Genomic DNA, 12,106 nt, shown 5'->3' on the forward strand with positions numbered 1-12,106 from the left:
GCTGAAGTGCAGTGGCATGACCTTGGCTCACTGCAACCTCTACCTCCCAGGTTCAAGCAATTCTCCTGCCTCAACCTCCGGAGTAGCTGGGACTACAGGTGCACGCCCCACCACGCCCAGCTAATTTTTTTGTATTTTTAGTAGAGACAGGGTTTCACCATTTTGGCCAGGAGGGTTTCGATCTCTTGACCTCATGATCCACCTGCTTCGGCCTCCCAAAGTGCTGGGATTACAGGCGTGAGCCATCGCGTCCAGCCTGATTATTGTTTTTTATGTCTCTCATATGAAATTGAGAATAAAATGATTTATTAAGCCCATATACTTACTTTCAATAATACCGAACTCCTTTAATTGAAAAGTTGGTTTAGTATGTATAAGGCTGATACATATTAGATGTTACCTGAATTTTGTCAGGTAAATATATTGATACCGAATTAGAAAAGGTAAATCCAGTATAACCTTAAGTGAAGAAAATGTACTTGGTATCTCATTTCTTCTCATGTGAGAAAATCTCTCAGGAGGTTTACATTTTGATCAACTCCCTTCTCCTAAATGAATAATGTAAAAATATCAGTATTTCTCAGAAGTCAGCTTTTCAGTAAGATCAGCTTCTAGAATTATTACATAATACCATACAAGATAGAGTTACTACATATACTATTATATCTGCATGTTAAAAAAACTTAATGTTATCATAGAAACATCATGATCTTGGCCAACAAATATCAATGTTGTCCGAGATTGGGCCGCTGCACTCCAGCCTGGCTGACAGAATGAGATTCTGTCTCAAAATTATAAGAAGAAAAAAAAAATCAATGTTACTTCAGAGAACTACTTTGCAATTTAAGAGAATAAAAATGAATAAGTACAGCTTCCTTATGGTACAGAGATTTATAGTAAACTAAAATATGGTAGTTGCTGATATCACAAGATATTTAGTTAAAAGAACCCACTGTTACTATATGTGAACTTACAGTCATTGTAGATTCAATTGTGAAGATTGCAAATCATTACATGATCTCTTAGAATCCCATGAATATAATCAGAAGCGAAAAATAAAGTGTTTTCTTTCTGCTAGTGTTTCTCAGAACCCAGGAAAAACATGGAAAAAGTAAAGTGTGAAAATGCTTAAATACATTCAATTTTAGAGCTTTTTGTGGAGCTATGTATGGAAAAAGCACAATGCAGAGAAATCAAAAGAGCAGAATGATGTTGATAAAAAAACAAAATTAAACAAAAACAGAATAACATTGTAAGGCCTTATCTCTACATTCTTAGAAGCCATATGAGTGGCAGCAGGATGTATCCAGTAAAGATTGACTCACATTAGATTGATCTGGGAATAAACCCACTCATTAGCTGAGTGATCTCTGACCACATCTCTCTGAATTTTCATTGATTCGTCAGTAAAGCCATACCTTATTTTGAAGATTAAACATAGTATTGCTATGAACACGTTATCACACACACACCAGCACAGAGAGGACACTCAAGTCCCTTACACAACTGTTCCTTAGCACAACTACTCTAGGGCTGTCAACTGGAATAAAGGTTTGTGATAACAAAATAAAGTGAGCAAAGAACTAGAGGAGAACAACTACTCTAGATTGGCAGTGAACATAAGCAATTAGTAAAACGGCTTTGTTTTCTGAATGAAAAAATAATGTAGTGGTTAAAGGTGTGGGCTCTGGATGAAGAACTTCTGGATTGAAATCCCTACCTCATCATTTAGTAACCTGCAGGTCTTGAGTGAGTTCATCACCAACTTTGTGCCTTATGTGTCCTTTATACAACAGGATTGAGAATGATACCTATTTCTGAGGATTGTTTTGAGAATTAAAGGCAATGATAAACGTCAAATGATTAAATCGGCATGTTGCACGTGTTTGATAAATGTTACCTCATGTTATTAGATCAATCCCAAAGTGTGGAAGATTATGAACAAATGAGAATTTGAATAACAAGACTCAAAAGATTACATCTGTTTCAATCTACAGGTAGTTAAACTGATTCAAAGGGATTAGTGCAAATGGAATCATAGGGGAGTCAGAAACTCTCGATGGAACCTGGGCAGAAACATTTAGAAAATTAAACCCAATAAATATCTTTGTATTCATAAACGGCACCTGGTACATTTTTAATACATGAAATAATTTATTTTTTTTAATAGTGATGAGGTATTGCTATTTTGGCTAGGCTGGTCTCAACTCCTGGCCTCAAACAATCCTCCCATCTCAGCCTCCCAAAGTGCTAGGGTCATAGGCATGAGCCATTGTACCTGGCCAAATAATTTAAATTAAAAATTAAAATAATGTTCTATTAAATGGCTGATGAAAATTGTATAGACTTGAAAGAGTCTGTGGTCTTATAAAACTAAAACCTCCTCAGTAAGTTTTTAAAAGAAACAAAAAATTAACTGTATGAGAGAGAGTGAAGCCTTTTGTAGGTAAGAAAACAGAAGCACAAAGGTTTTCTTGCTAAAGGCTAGGGAAGGGTGGGCTCAAGGCTCTTCTTTCTAAGACACCAATTAACCCATGTTTCTACTAATTCAGTCTTTCTATAAATCTCAAAGAGGGACCATAGCAACTTAAAGGGCCTGTGCCTTTACAAATCTAAATGCTTGGTACAAATTCATTGGTCTGCTTAGAATGTCCAGGGTATTTGAGCTTGTAGGATTGGGTTCACCAAGTACACTGTCTCTTTGATGCCCCACTGGAGTCTCAAAATCATTACCTCCATAATGAAGTTGGTCACCTTTTCCCATGGACTCTTTCACATTCCCCATCTCACTTCCATTGTCTCTGTCAGACCCAAAACCTTGGGTATCACCATTTTCGTCATTCACTCTATCTGGTTAGTTTCCCTATCTTCCTATGAACCCCACATCTTTTGCATCTGTTTCTATGTATCAACTGCCATCCCACCACCCTTATTTATGCCCATATTAACTTCCATATGCCCATATGCAACAACTTTCTAAATGGATTCCATGACCCCAGTCTTTCACACTTTCAGTCACTTTTCTACACCTGCCTAAAAATTCATCCAAAGCCCAACTCTGATCGTGTGGCTTTTCCTTATAAGCCTTCAATAGCTCTGGTTCCATGTTGCCTAGAGAGTCATGCTTTACATCTTCAAGACTCTGAAATATGGGACAAATTTCCCTTACAAATTCATTTCCCACTGTTCTCTTTTACAATATAGAATCCCTATTCAGAACACTTTTATGTCCTATGTCATTCCACCTTCCAAAGAATGTCTGTATTTTGCTCCAAACTCCACTTTACTAAGTTTTACCTGCTCTTTAAGGTTCAGTTAGAAAATATTATTGCCTCCATATTTTAAAAACTTTATACACATCTATTAGGGAACTAACCATTTTCCAATTTGATAAAATCTTCATTTTACTTCTTGATGTTTAATCTTACTTATGTTTTCATTCTCCAGTATGCTGAAAGAATGGGTCATCAATAAATAGTATTGATTAAATTAACAATAACCATTAATAGTAATAATGGAAGAGAAATTATTTTGTTTTGTTTTGCTTTGTTGTTTTCTGAATACTGACTACTAAGGAGCCATAATATACCTTTGTTTGTTCCAATTCTGAAGATAAACTTTCCAAACTGCTAAAACTCAAGAAGCGTTCATGACTGGAACCTGTTTGAAAAAGGTATCTTACTACTGTTTCTTTGTTTGTTTCAAATCGCTCCCATTTTCTTAATGTGACCTAAATTTGAAAAAAAAAAACCAGAACAATAATTGGGTTACAAATATCACAAAATACTGTCACATATTCATTTATTTGCAAAACCTTCAACTTTCAGCGAATTCTCATTTTAAATTTCACACAGTCAAAATGAATAGAGGTGATTAGTATCTTCTTTAAGAATTTATTTTCCCTATGTCAATGTTTTCGTCTACAAAAATAGAGGACCCCTGCTGATTTTTGAGTTATCATTTGAAAAGTCGTAGAAATGTAAAAATATTACTTAAGTTGTAGATAAGTGACCAAAAAAAAGCCTCTCAATCTTTCTCAAACAAGAACAGAAGCACAGGAGAAGGTAGCGAGAGGGATGAAGAGACAAAGAGAAAGTAAGCAGTGGCAAAAACTCAAAAACATTTTTAAAGGTAATGAGTCAACATCCCAATAAAGCATAAAGGTGGGATAAACGTGTGGCTGTAAGCCTTCCTGGAAAAGTGAAATGGTATGATCAAATTTCTGGATTCAGACAAGTGTGGATGAAATCCTGGCTTTATTATTGATCAGTGCTGTGTGATACAGCACCAAGTCCTCAAACCCTTTCTTCTTAAGCATCCACACTTGCAAAATGTGCTAATTCCGATACCCATCTCTAAGGCTGATGTGATGATTAAGAGATGATTCATGCACAGAATTTAACACAGGGCTGAAACATCAGAGACAATAACAAAGATTCCCCTGGGTGTTATAAGGCACAACCAGAAGTGAATATTGCCCAGCCAACCGGAAGTGAACACTGCCCAGCCTCTGCTTAAATGGCCCCTGACTTCCGATTCCTACCTGGATACGGCGCTCCTGCCTCTCTCGGCTGCGCTCCAGGCCATCCAGAGTACTCTCCAGCTTCTGCAACTCCTCACGGCTTCGGTCAGGCAGCCCCGTTTCTCCCTGCTGTGCCTGCGCGATCTGCTGCTGCACATCTTTCTTCTTTGCTGAGATTCGCTTTGTCTTTTGCTGGAAGCATTTATTCAACAGATGGATATAAATTGTGCTCTCTAAACAGCTAAGTAGGAACATCAACACCCACACTTAACATAAGTACAGAAAGGTGGGCCCGAAATATATTTTAAAGCTAAGATTAACAGTTGAAATGGTAGTCAGATGCTATCTTAGTCAAAGATAGACATTATTTATAAATATTGTTATGTTTTTAATGGTAAGCAACATAAATAATTTGGCTTTAGTGATTTGTGTGCCAATCTGGAGAACATTTAGCATTGTGTACAATACTCCAGGAAGAGTCTGGCAAAACAATTCGTTTGACATGATTATTCTTAAATAATTATTTTCTGCTTAAAAGTACAAAGTCCCAACTCCAATTTTAATCATTTATTTTATTAAAATGCAAATATTAAGAGATCTATGGCCAGGCATGGTGCAGTGCCTCACACCTGTAATCCTAGCACTTTGGGAAGCCAAATCCAGAGGATTGTTTGGGGCCAGAAGTTTGGAGCAGTCTGAGCAACATAGCAAGACCCTGTTTCTACAAAAACATTTAAAAATTAGCCAAGTGTGGTGGTGCATGCCTGTGGTCCCAGCTACTTGGGTGGCTGAGGTGGGAGAGTCACTTGAATCCAGGAATTCAAGGCTGCAGGGAACTATGATTGTGCCACTGCACTTCAGCCTGGGTGGCAGAGCGAGACCCTGTCTCCAAAAATAAATGAATAATATGTATTGTCTGAGTATTGTCCCAACTCCATAAATAAAAATAAAAAGTATATTTTATATTTACATATTCAGAATGGTTAGTTTGCTGAGATTTTGAGGGGAGAAATTGTCTTAAAGTAAACTTTTTATTGAGGTATAATCTTCAAACAGAATAGTACACAAATCTCAGATATGCAGCTTATAAATTTTCTCAAAGTAAATGTACCCATATAAAAAGTACCCGGTCTAAGAAATATAAGAAGCGTTTATTAATATAAAATCTATAATCTTAAATTTATTGGACCTAAAGTAAATGGAAATCTGTAAATGGAAATCCAAACAACCATTTCACAATTATTGAGAACAATGTAACATCAAATATTAATTTTTCATACTTATAGGCTTTTTATAATTATTAAGTAAATCTAGAAAGCTTAAAGGCTGAAATTTTACACATTCTTTTAATGCAATTTTTATTTCTATATATTACAGAATATATATGCATACAGTATACACATAAACATATATAATTAGCTACAATTTTGCTACTGTGTATCAGGTTAGCTAGAATTTTTTCATTAAAATATTTTATTTGAATTAAATTTCCTTTTATATTGAGTTTAACAAGGTATATATATATATTCCTTTTATGAAAACATTTTTAATGTACACTAACAGACTATCAGAAATTAAGTTGATTAAAATAGTTTCTTATTAATATATGTACGAGATTTTCTTTATTTCTAGTTCTAATCCTTTATAAGAGTGTACACTCCTGAAAGCTCTAGTGCTTCAAATAAGTCATCATTTCCCAAACTAAAGTATGTTCAATGTTTAAGTTGAAGAGCAAGACTTTAACATAATGACAAAAGAACAGTGATCACAAATATGAAGCAACTGGTCCATCTATGCCTTTCCTCTCTGTTTTGAAAAGGAGAATCTAGCAAGTTTTGTGCAGTTTTTCATAGCTAAATCAATTTTCTCTCCACAGTGTTCCTTGAACTTCTTGATGTCATCAAGTCACTAGCTCTAGAAATTTATGTTGCAGAATATCCTGAAATATTTAATATTTAACTGAGAGAGCAAAACCCAGAAGCGCCAAGTTCTTTTAACCATCCAACTGGTTCCTTTCCACTCCCCCCTCACCCACTCCCTCAAGCCAGTAGTTATATTATTTATCTCTTTGGTTCTTTCAGTAGCAAATCAACTTTACATAATCTCATTGGAAGAAAGAGGCATTTTTACCTGGTGATGAAGAAGTAACTGCTGTGCTTCAAACAGATTTTCAGTATCCAAGATCTTCTCAGCTTGTTCCTGGGCTTCTTTAGAGCCGGAAATTAATTCTTCAAGAGAATTTTTCACTATTTCTTTGTACTGGACACAGTCCCCAAAATTGCTTACCATCTTTTCAACCTAGATTTTCAGGAAAACAACAACAGCATGTAAATCACATGCTACTTATTGAAAGTTGTATAATTTTTTTTGTAAAGCATGATTGACCAATAAACATATATTTTATTTAAGGTATACCATGTGACTGTGAAATGATTCTCCAAATTAAGCTAATTAGCCTATCACCCACATATTTCTCCCTTTGTTTTTTTGTGAGAACACTTAAGGTCCACTCTCTTAGCAAGTTTCAAGTATACAAGAGGTAATATTAACTGTAGTCACCACTAGTATATTAGACCCCAGAACTTACTCATCTTAGAACTTAATGTTTGTACCCTTTGATCAAAATTCCTCTTGTTGAAGATTATGTTATCTTACATATTTTAGGAGTGTACATAAAGTCTATCTCAAACACTCGAAATATAAACACAGATATTTAAGTTGTATTCTTTCTCATACCATTCAGGCTTATTCTATTATTATTAAATTTCATAATCATTTATGGGGATTTCAGGCTTCATTAAATATTGTGCTCTGTGGCATATTAAAAATCCTTTCAACCTGGCAATCAAGGAAGGATAACAAAACTGCATATATTATATATATATGTTGCATTCGTCTCTTTAATTATAATTGCATGAGGAAAACCTAATTACAAAAGTGCTTTACACTTATTTTCCTATTTGCCTTATTTAAAGCAAATAGGAAAACATTTGTAGAGTTGAAAAAGAGACTGGAAGAGTATGTGTTAAAAATGTACTTCCAATATTCCTACGTAAAAATAAATATAACTGATGACTTTGTAGTCATCTAATGCATTTGATCCCTTATTATTTCCTAAAGTTTGAACTTCCTTTCCTAATTTCTAATTTCTGCTTCCTTTATTTCAGTTTTACCAACATCCTTTGTCCTTCGTCTTTATCACTAAGATCATCATTTTTACATTTATCATTTATTTTCCACAGAAGCCTTCCAGTTTCTTCTTCTCTTATTCTATCTTTTTTCTTTGACTCTCTTCTGATTTAAGTTTGTCCAAGGAGAGCAATCTGTTCTCCAAACAAGCAGCAGTAAGACACTATGAAAACCACAAACTCCACATCTCAGCAAAAATCAGCGTAAATCTGTTGAAATAAGGGACTCTTCACTGTATCTTGTGAATCCACCCACGGCCTTTTTTTTTTTCTTACACTGGACAATTGCAAACACATTGTGTTCAACATTAATTTAAATACTAAATAAATTTTTATCAACGAAAGGCTGAAAGTGCAAATCCATCACTTTATACAAATCCATCTGTAAACAAAATGTGTTTTTCTCCATTCCTCTCTTTTTGCTTTCACTAAGTGATCAAGCAGTGGAAAGGTGTATTAATATAATTTATACAAAGGTTAAATGTAGATGAGTGTGTAAAAAATTAATATGTATGCGAACATTTGTTAGGGATAGATTCTTGATACACGTCCCAGGGGCAACATCATGAGAGAACTTGGAAGATAAAGCAAATGTCCTTGGTAAATGTTAGGGAAACTACTAACTTCTAACTTTAAAGGCTGCCAATTTTTTTTTTTTTTAGTGGGAAAAAATATATCACAAGTTTGTGAATAATTAAAACTATTTGTTTGATCTTGGCTCAAAGATCACCTTCATATACATTAATTTTTTAGAATGTTGTTATACTTTTACTGACACCAAAGGAGAGAAGGAAAGAGTAAAAGGGACAATTGTCAAAATTTCACCAAAAGTACAGTTGTGTTAACTGACTAAATTTGACAGCTTTGAAAAATGGTTAATCAAAAGATTGAAACAGATTTTGTTCCAAAATTTGATTAATCATATACCTATTTTCAATTTGTCAAAAACTCACAAGGAAACTCTAATTTATATGTAAAAAACTCTCACATAACTAAAATCACAAGCAGTTTAGAGTATTTTTGGTTTATGTAAATTCAGCACTAGAGTCTCAAGCAGATTGAAATGGATTGAAAACATAAAGGTTTACAGATTAGGAATCTCTATGGAGGATTACAGATTTGTAGAATGAGAGCTTTGTGGTCATTTTGTTGTCATCCATTAGGCCATTTTTCCATGCAAGTTCATACTTAAATGATTTCAAGAAATACTTGTAAATACCTATTCTACTTGACATTCTTACATTATCTTCCAAAGCACACACATAGATTTATACAATAATCTGATTTGCTGATGGTGGAAGTGGCCCTGCTGGAAATGAAGTAGATGGGTTTATATTTTTTAATCTATAAAGGAAAATAGAAAAACATTAAAATGCATAACAAAACTTTAGAAAGATATGCATTTTACTGGCCCACTGATTAAATGCTGAATATTTTATTAGTACTAGGAAGCAGTTATTGAGCATTCACTCTGTTTCAGGAACTATGCTATGTGCTTCACATACATTATTGCATTTAATCAATGACACTGCCTTTTAGGGTGAGTATTTTTAAACCCTGTTTTATAAGTAAGGAAATCAAGACTAAGATGTTAAGTAAGTTGAAGGTTATCTAGGAAGTAGGCTATCACATTTAAACTAACCCTGGATTTGTTTGACCATAAGCCTTATTCTTAGCCTCCATGATATATCTTAAGCTGATCATAAAATAACAATTGCTTTCATAAGAGTAAAACGTGTGGATTTGATTAAGTTTTATATTTCAGCTATAGGTCATGAACCTGAACTACCATTTCCAATAATGGCACAGATCGTACATCAACCATCCTCTTCACTTTCCCAACAAGCTTCATATAAAAAAGCATAACAACTATTCAGTTTCAAGTATGGTTTCTTTATAAAATTACTTGCTAAAGTACAACCAGAAGAAAGAGAACCTTCCAGATGCCTCGCCCAGAACTGTCTGTTTAGAGTGTAAGTAAATGCTATACCTCTGACAGCAATGCCGACAGAGCCTTGAACGAGCTGGATAATGTTGCCAGCTCATCTCCCTGCTTTTGGGCTTCATTCTCAGAAGAAACTTCAGTCAAAACTTTCAGCCTGGATTTCAGCCAGCTGAGGGTCTCGCCCCTTTTGGTAATACCAGTTCTGATCTCCTGAAATGAGAGAACACTTTTGATGAACAAACTGCAGTTGTGAAATCATAACTTCCCGGCAATGAAAGACTCAGCCTAAGAAAGCTTGCAGATAAAGCAGAATAGAGCCAGACATCCATTCACCAATACAGTGCCTGTTTATTTTACTTTTTGTACATATTTTTAACAAAAGTCCACAAGTGCTTGAAAGAAAACTGTTGTCTATATCAAAAAAATCGACATGATTATATACTTATAGATATCTATATCTAAGTATGTCCCTGGTACTTGTACCAGGAATCTATCTCTAATGAATGTTCACACATACATTAATTTTTTACACATTCATCTACCTGAGATAGCTATAATTATCTAACCAAATAATCTAATTATGAAGTTGATTTTTGGATGATTCTAAAAATACTCTGGAAAATTATGAGATGCCAAAATTGGCAACCATAACATACATACACTTTGTTATCTCACTTTCTGTGAGCTGGAAAGAAGATGGTATTTTGCAAAAAAGAATGAAAGTTTTTTTTCAATCAGCTGATTTATTTCATTGAGGAGTCTACCTGTTGAATATTATTATGGATGCTCTAAAAAATTTATCTTAACTTTATCGACTTACATTTTCTGCTTCATTTTTGTTAGCATTTAGAAGCCAATATCCCATATAGCAAGAAGCATAAATGGAAGCACAGCTCTGATTTAGGAAGGGAGGCTTTATTGACAAGAAAATGCTAGAAAGACTCCAGGGCTTCAGGTCTTTCAGGGTTGTTGACTGAGGGAGTAGTGACAAGATCAGCCGGTCCTTCCTACAGAAGCTCTGGGGTGGCTGGGGAACAGGGGTCTCCAACCAGAGTCACTCCAGAGCTTTGCTAGGGTACACACGAGCCAGGAAACTGTTAGTTCCAGGCACCAGTGAGCTCTTCATTCCAGGATATAATTTTTTTTGTACTATAAAAGCAACCAGTAGCAAATGTTGATATCCTTCCATATGTATATCATGACATTACCGATCACCACTAGCATTTGAGGGGATTGTATAATTTAATTGAAAAAGAAAAGGGCCAGGCACAGTGACTCACACCTGTAATTCTAGCACTTTGGGAGGCTGATGGGGGCAGATCTCTTGAGCCCAGGAGTTTGAGACTAGCCTGAGCAACATGGAAAAACCCTGTCCCTACAAAAATTACCAACGTTAGTCACATGGTAGCATGTGACTATAGTCACAGCTACTCAAGAGGCTGAGGTGGTAGGACTGCTTAAGCACAGGAGGTCGAGTCTGCAGTGAGCTGTGAAGGTGCCACTGAACTCCAACCTAGGTACAGAGACCCTGTGTCAAAAAAAAAAAAAAAGGAACTCAGAGGACAGGAACAGAAAGGAAATACATTCTATGACTTGCAAGGGTTAAAAATGTTGAAAGATGAAGATTTTTCACAATGTTATGTGTCTAAGAGTGAGGGAGTGCCATTGACAGAATGCAAACTGTGTTTGAGCCTGAGGCTCTGTGGTCCTGGCGGGGTTTCTCAGGCTGTATCCGCAACTCACAGAGGTTGAAATGAACAAATACAGCCTAATGTCAATAGAAAGGATGCCCAGAGACCTTGCACAATTCCCTGATTTTTCTGTGGCTTGGCTTTTGCATGGCTGAAAACGTATTGTAGAAAAGCACACAGTGCTCTTGTTTTCCATGATGATTCTTACATCTCCGCTGGGTTATACACCCATGCATGCAATTTTCCACTCAGGACTCCCCATTAGTTAAAGATATATTTGCGGCACCATGGAGCATGACTAATTCTCAAAGCTACCAAGAATTCAATAGAATAAAACTCTACAGTTCTCCAGAGTAATATGAGGAGACTTATTTTAAAGTCAATTTCAAGAACTTCTTTTCAGAAAGAATAAAGGAGACAACTGTTAGATTGTCTAACATTATTTTTCCATTATGGGAAAATTTCCTCTAGCAAATAGTGGCCCTGAACTTACTTCAGCGGCACATTTAACCTCTCCATGGTTGGCAGTATCGATGGCCTCACCCTTGATCCCCTTTAATTGTGTCTCCTTTGTAGATATCCAAGATGAGAACTCAGAGAATCTGAAATAACATAAGTGTTTTCTTATTATAAGGAGAACATACCAGAACAATTAGAATTGTTTCTTTTTTAAATTAATTCATGGAAATTTAATAATTAAGTGATTACCAAATTGATTAACAACTTTTCTGGAAACTGTTCCTTCAACATGAAACTCATG

At 35.3% G+C, this 12,106-nt stretch overlaps 1 protein-coding gene across 33 annotated transcripts in view; it reads right to left on the reverse strand.

Moving 5' to 3' along the window:
• Positions 1-12,106, reverse strand: part of SYNE1 (spectrin repeat containing nuclear envelope protein 1) — a 518,696-nt gene that overhangs the window by 324,750 nt on the left and 181,840 nt on the right. For all 33 annotated transcript variants that reach the window (XM_078370315.1, XM_035297742.3, XM_035297743.3 and 30 more), the window contains 5 exons: positions 11,840-11,948; positions 9,701-9,865; positions 6,653-6,820; positions 4,544-4,714; positions 3,590-3,730 (listed from right to left, as the gene is read on the reverse strand). In XM_078370315.1, coding sequence (XP_078226441.1) covers positions 3,590-3,730; positions 4,544-4,714; positions 6,653-6,820; positions 9,701-9,865; positions 11,840-11,948 — 754 coding nt within the window. The remainder of the gene's footprint in view (positions 1-3,589; positions 3,731-4,543; positions 4,715-6,652; positions 6,821-9,700; positions 9,866-11,839; positions 11,949-12,106) is intronic.

This window comes from Callithrix jacchus, chromosome 4 (genome assembly GCF_049354715.1).
Source record: "Callithrix jacchus isolate 240 chromosome 4, calJac240_pri, whole genome shotgun sequence".
NCBI classification, from domain to species: domain Eukaryota; kingdom Metazoa; phylum Chordata; class Mammalia; order Primates; family Cebidae; genus Callithrix; species Callithrix jacchus.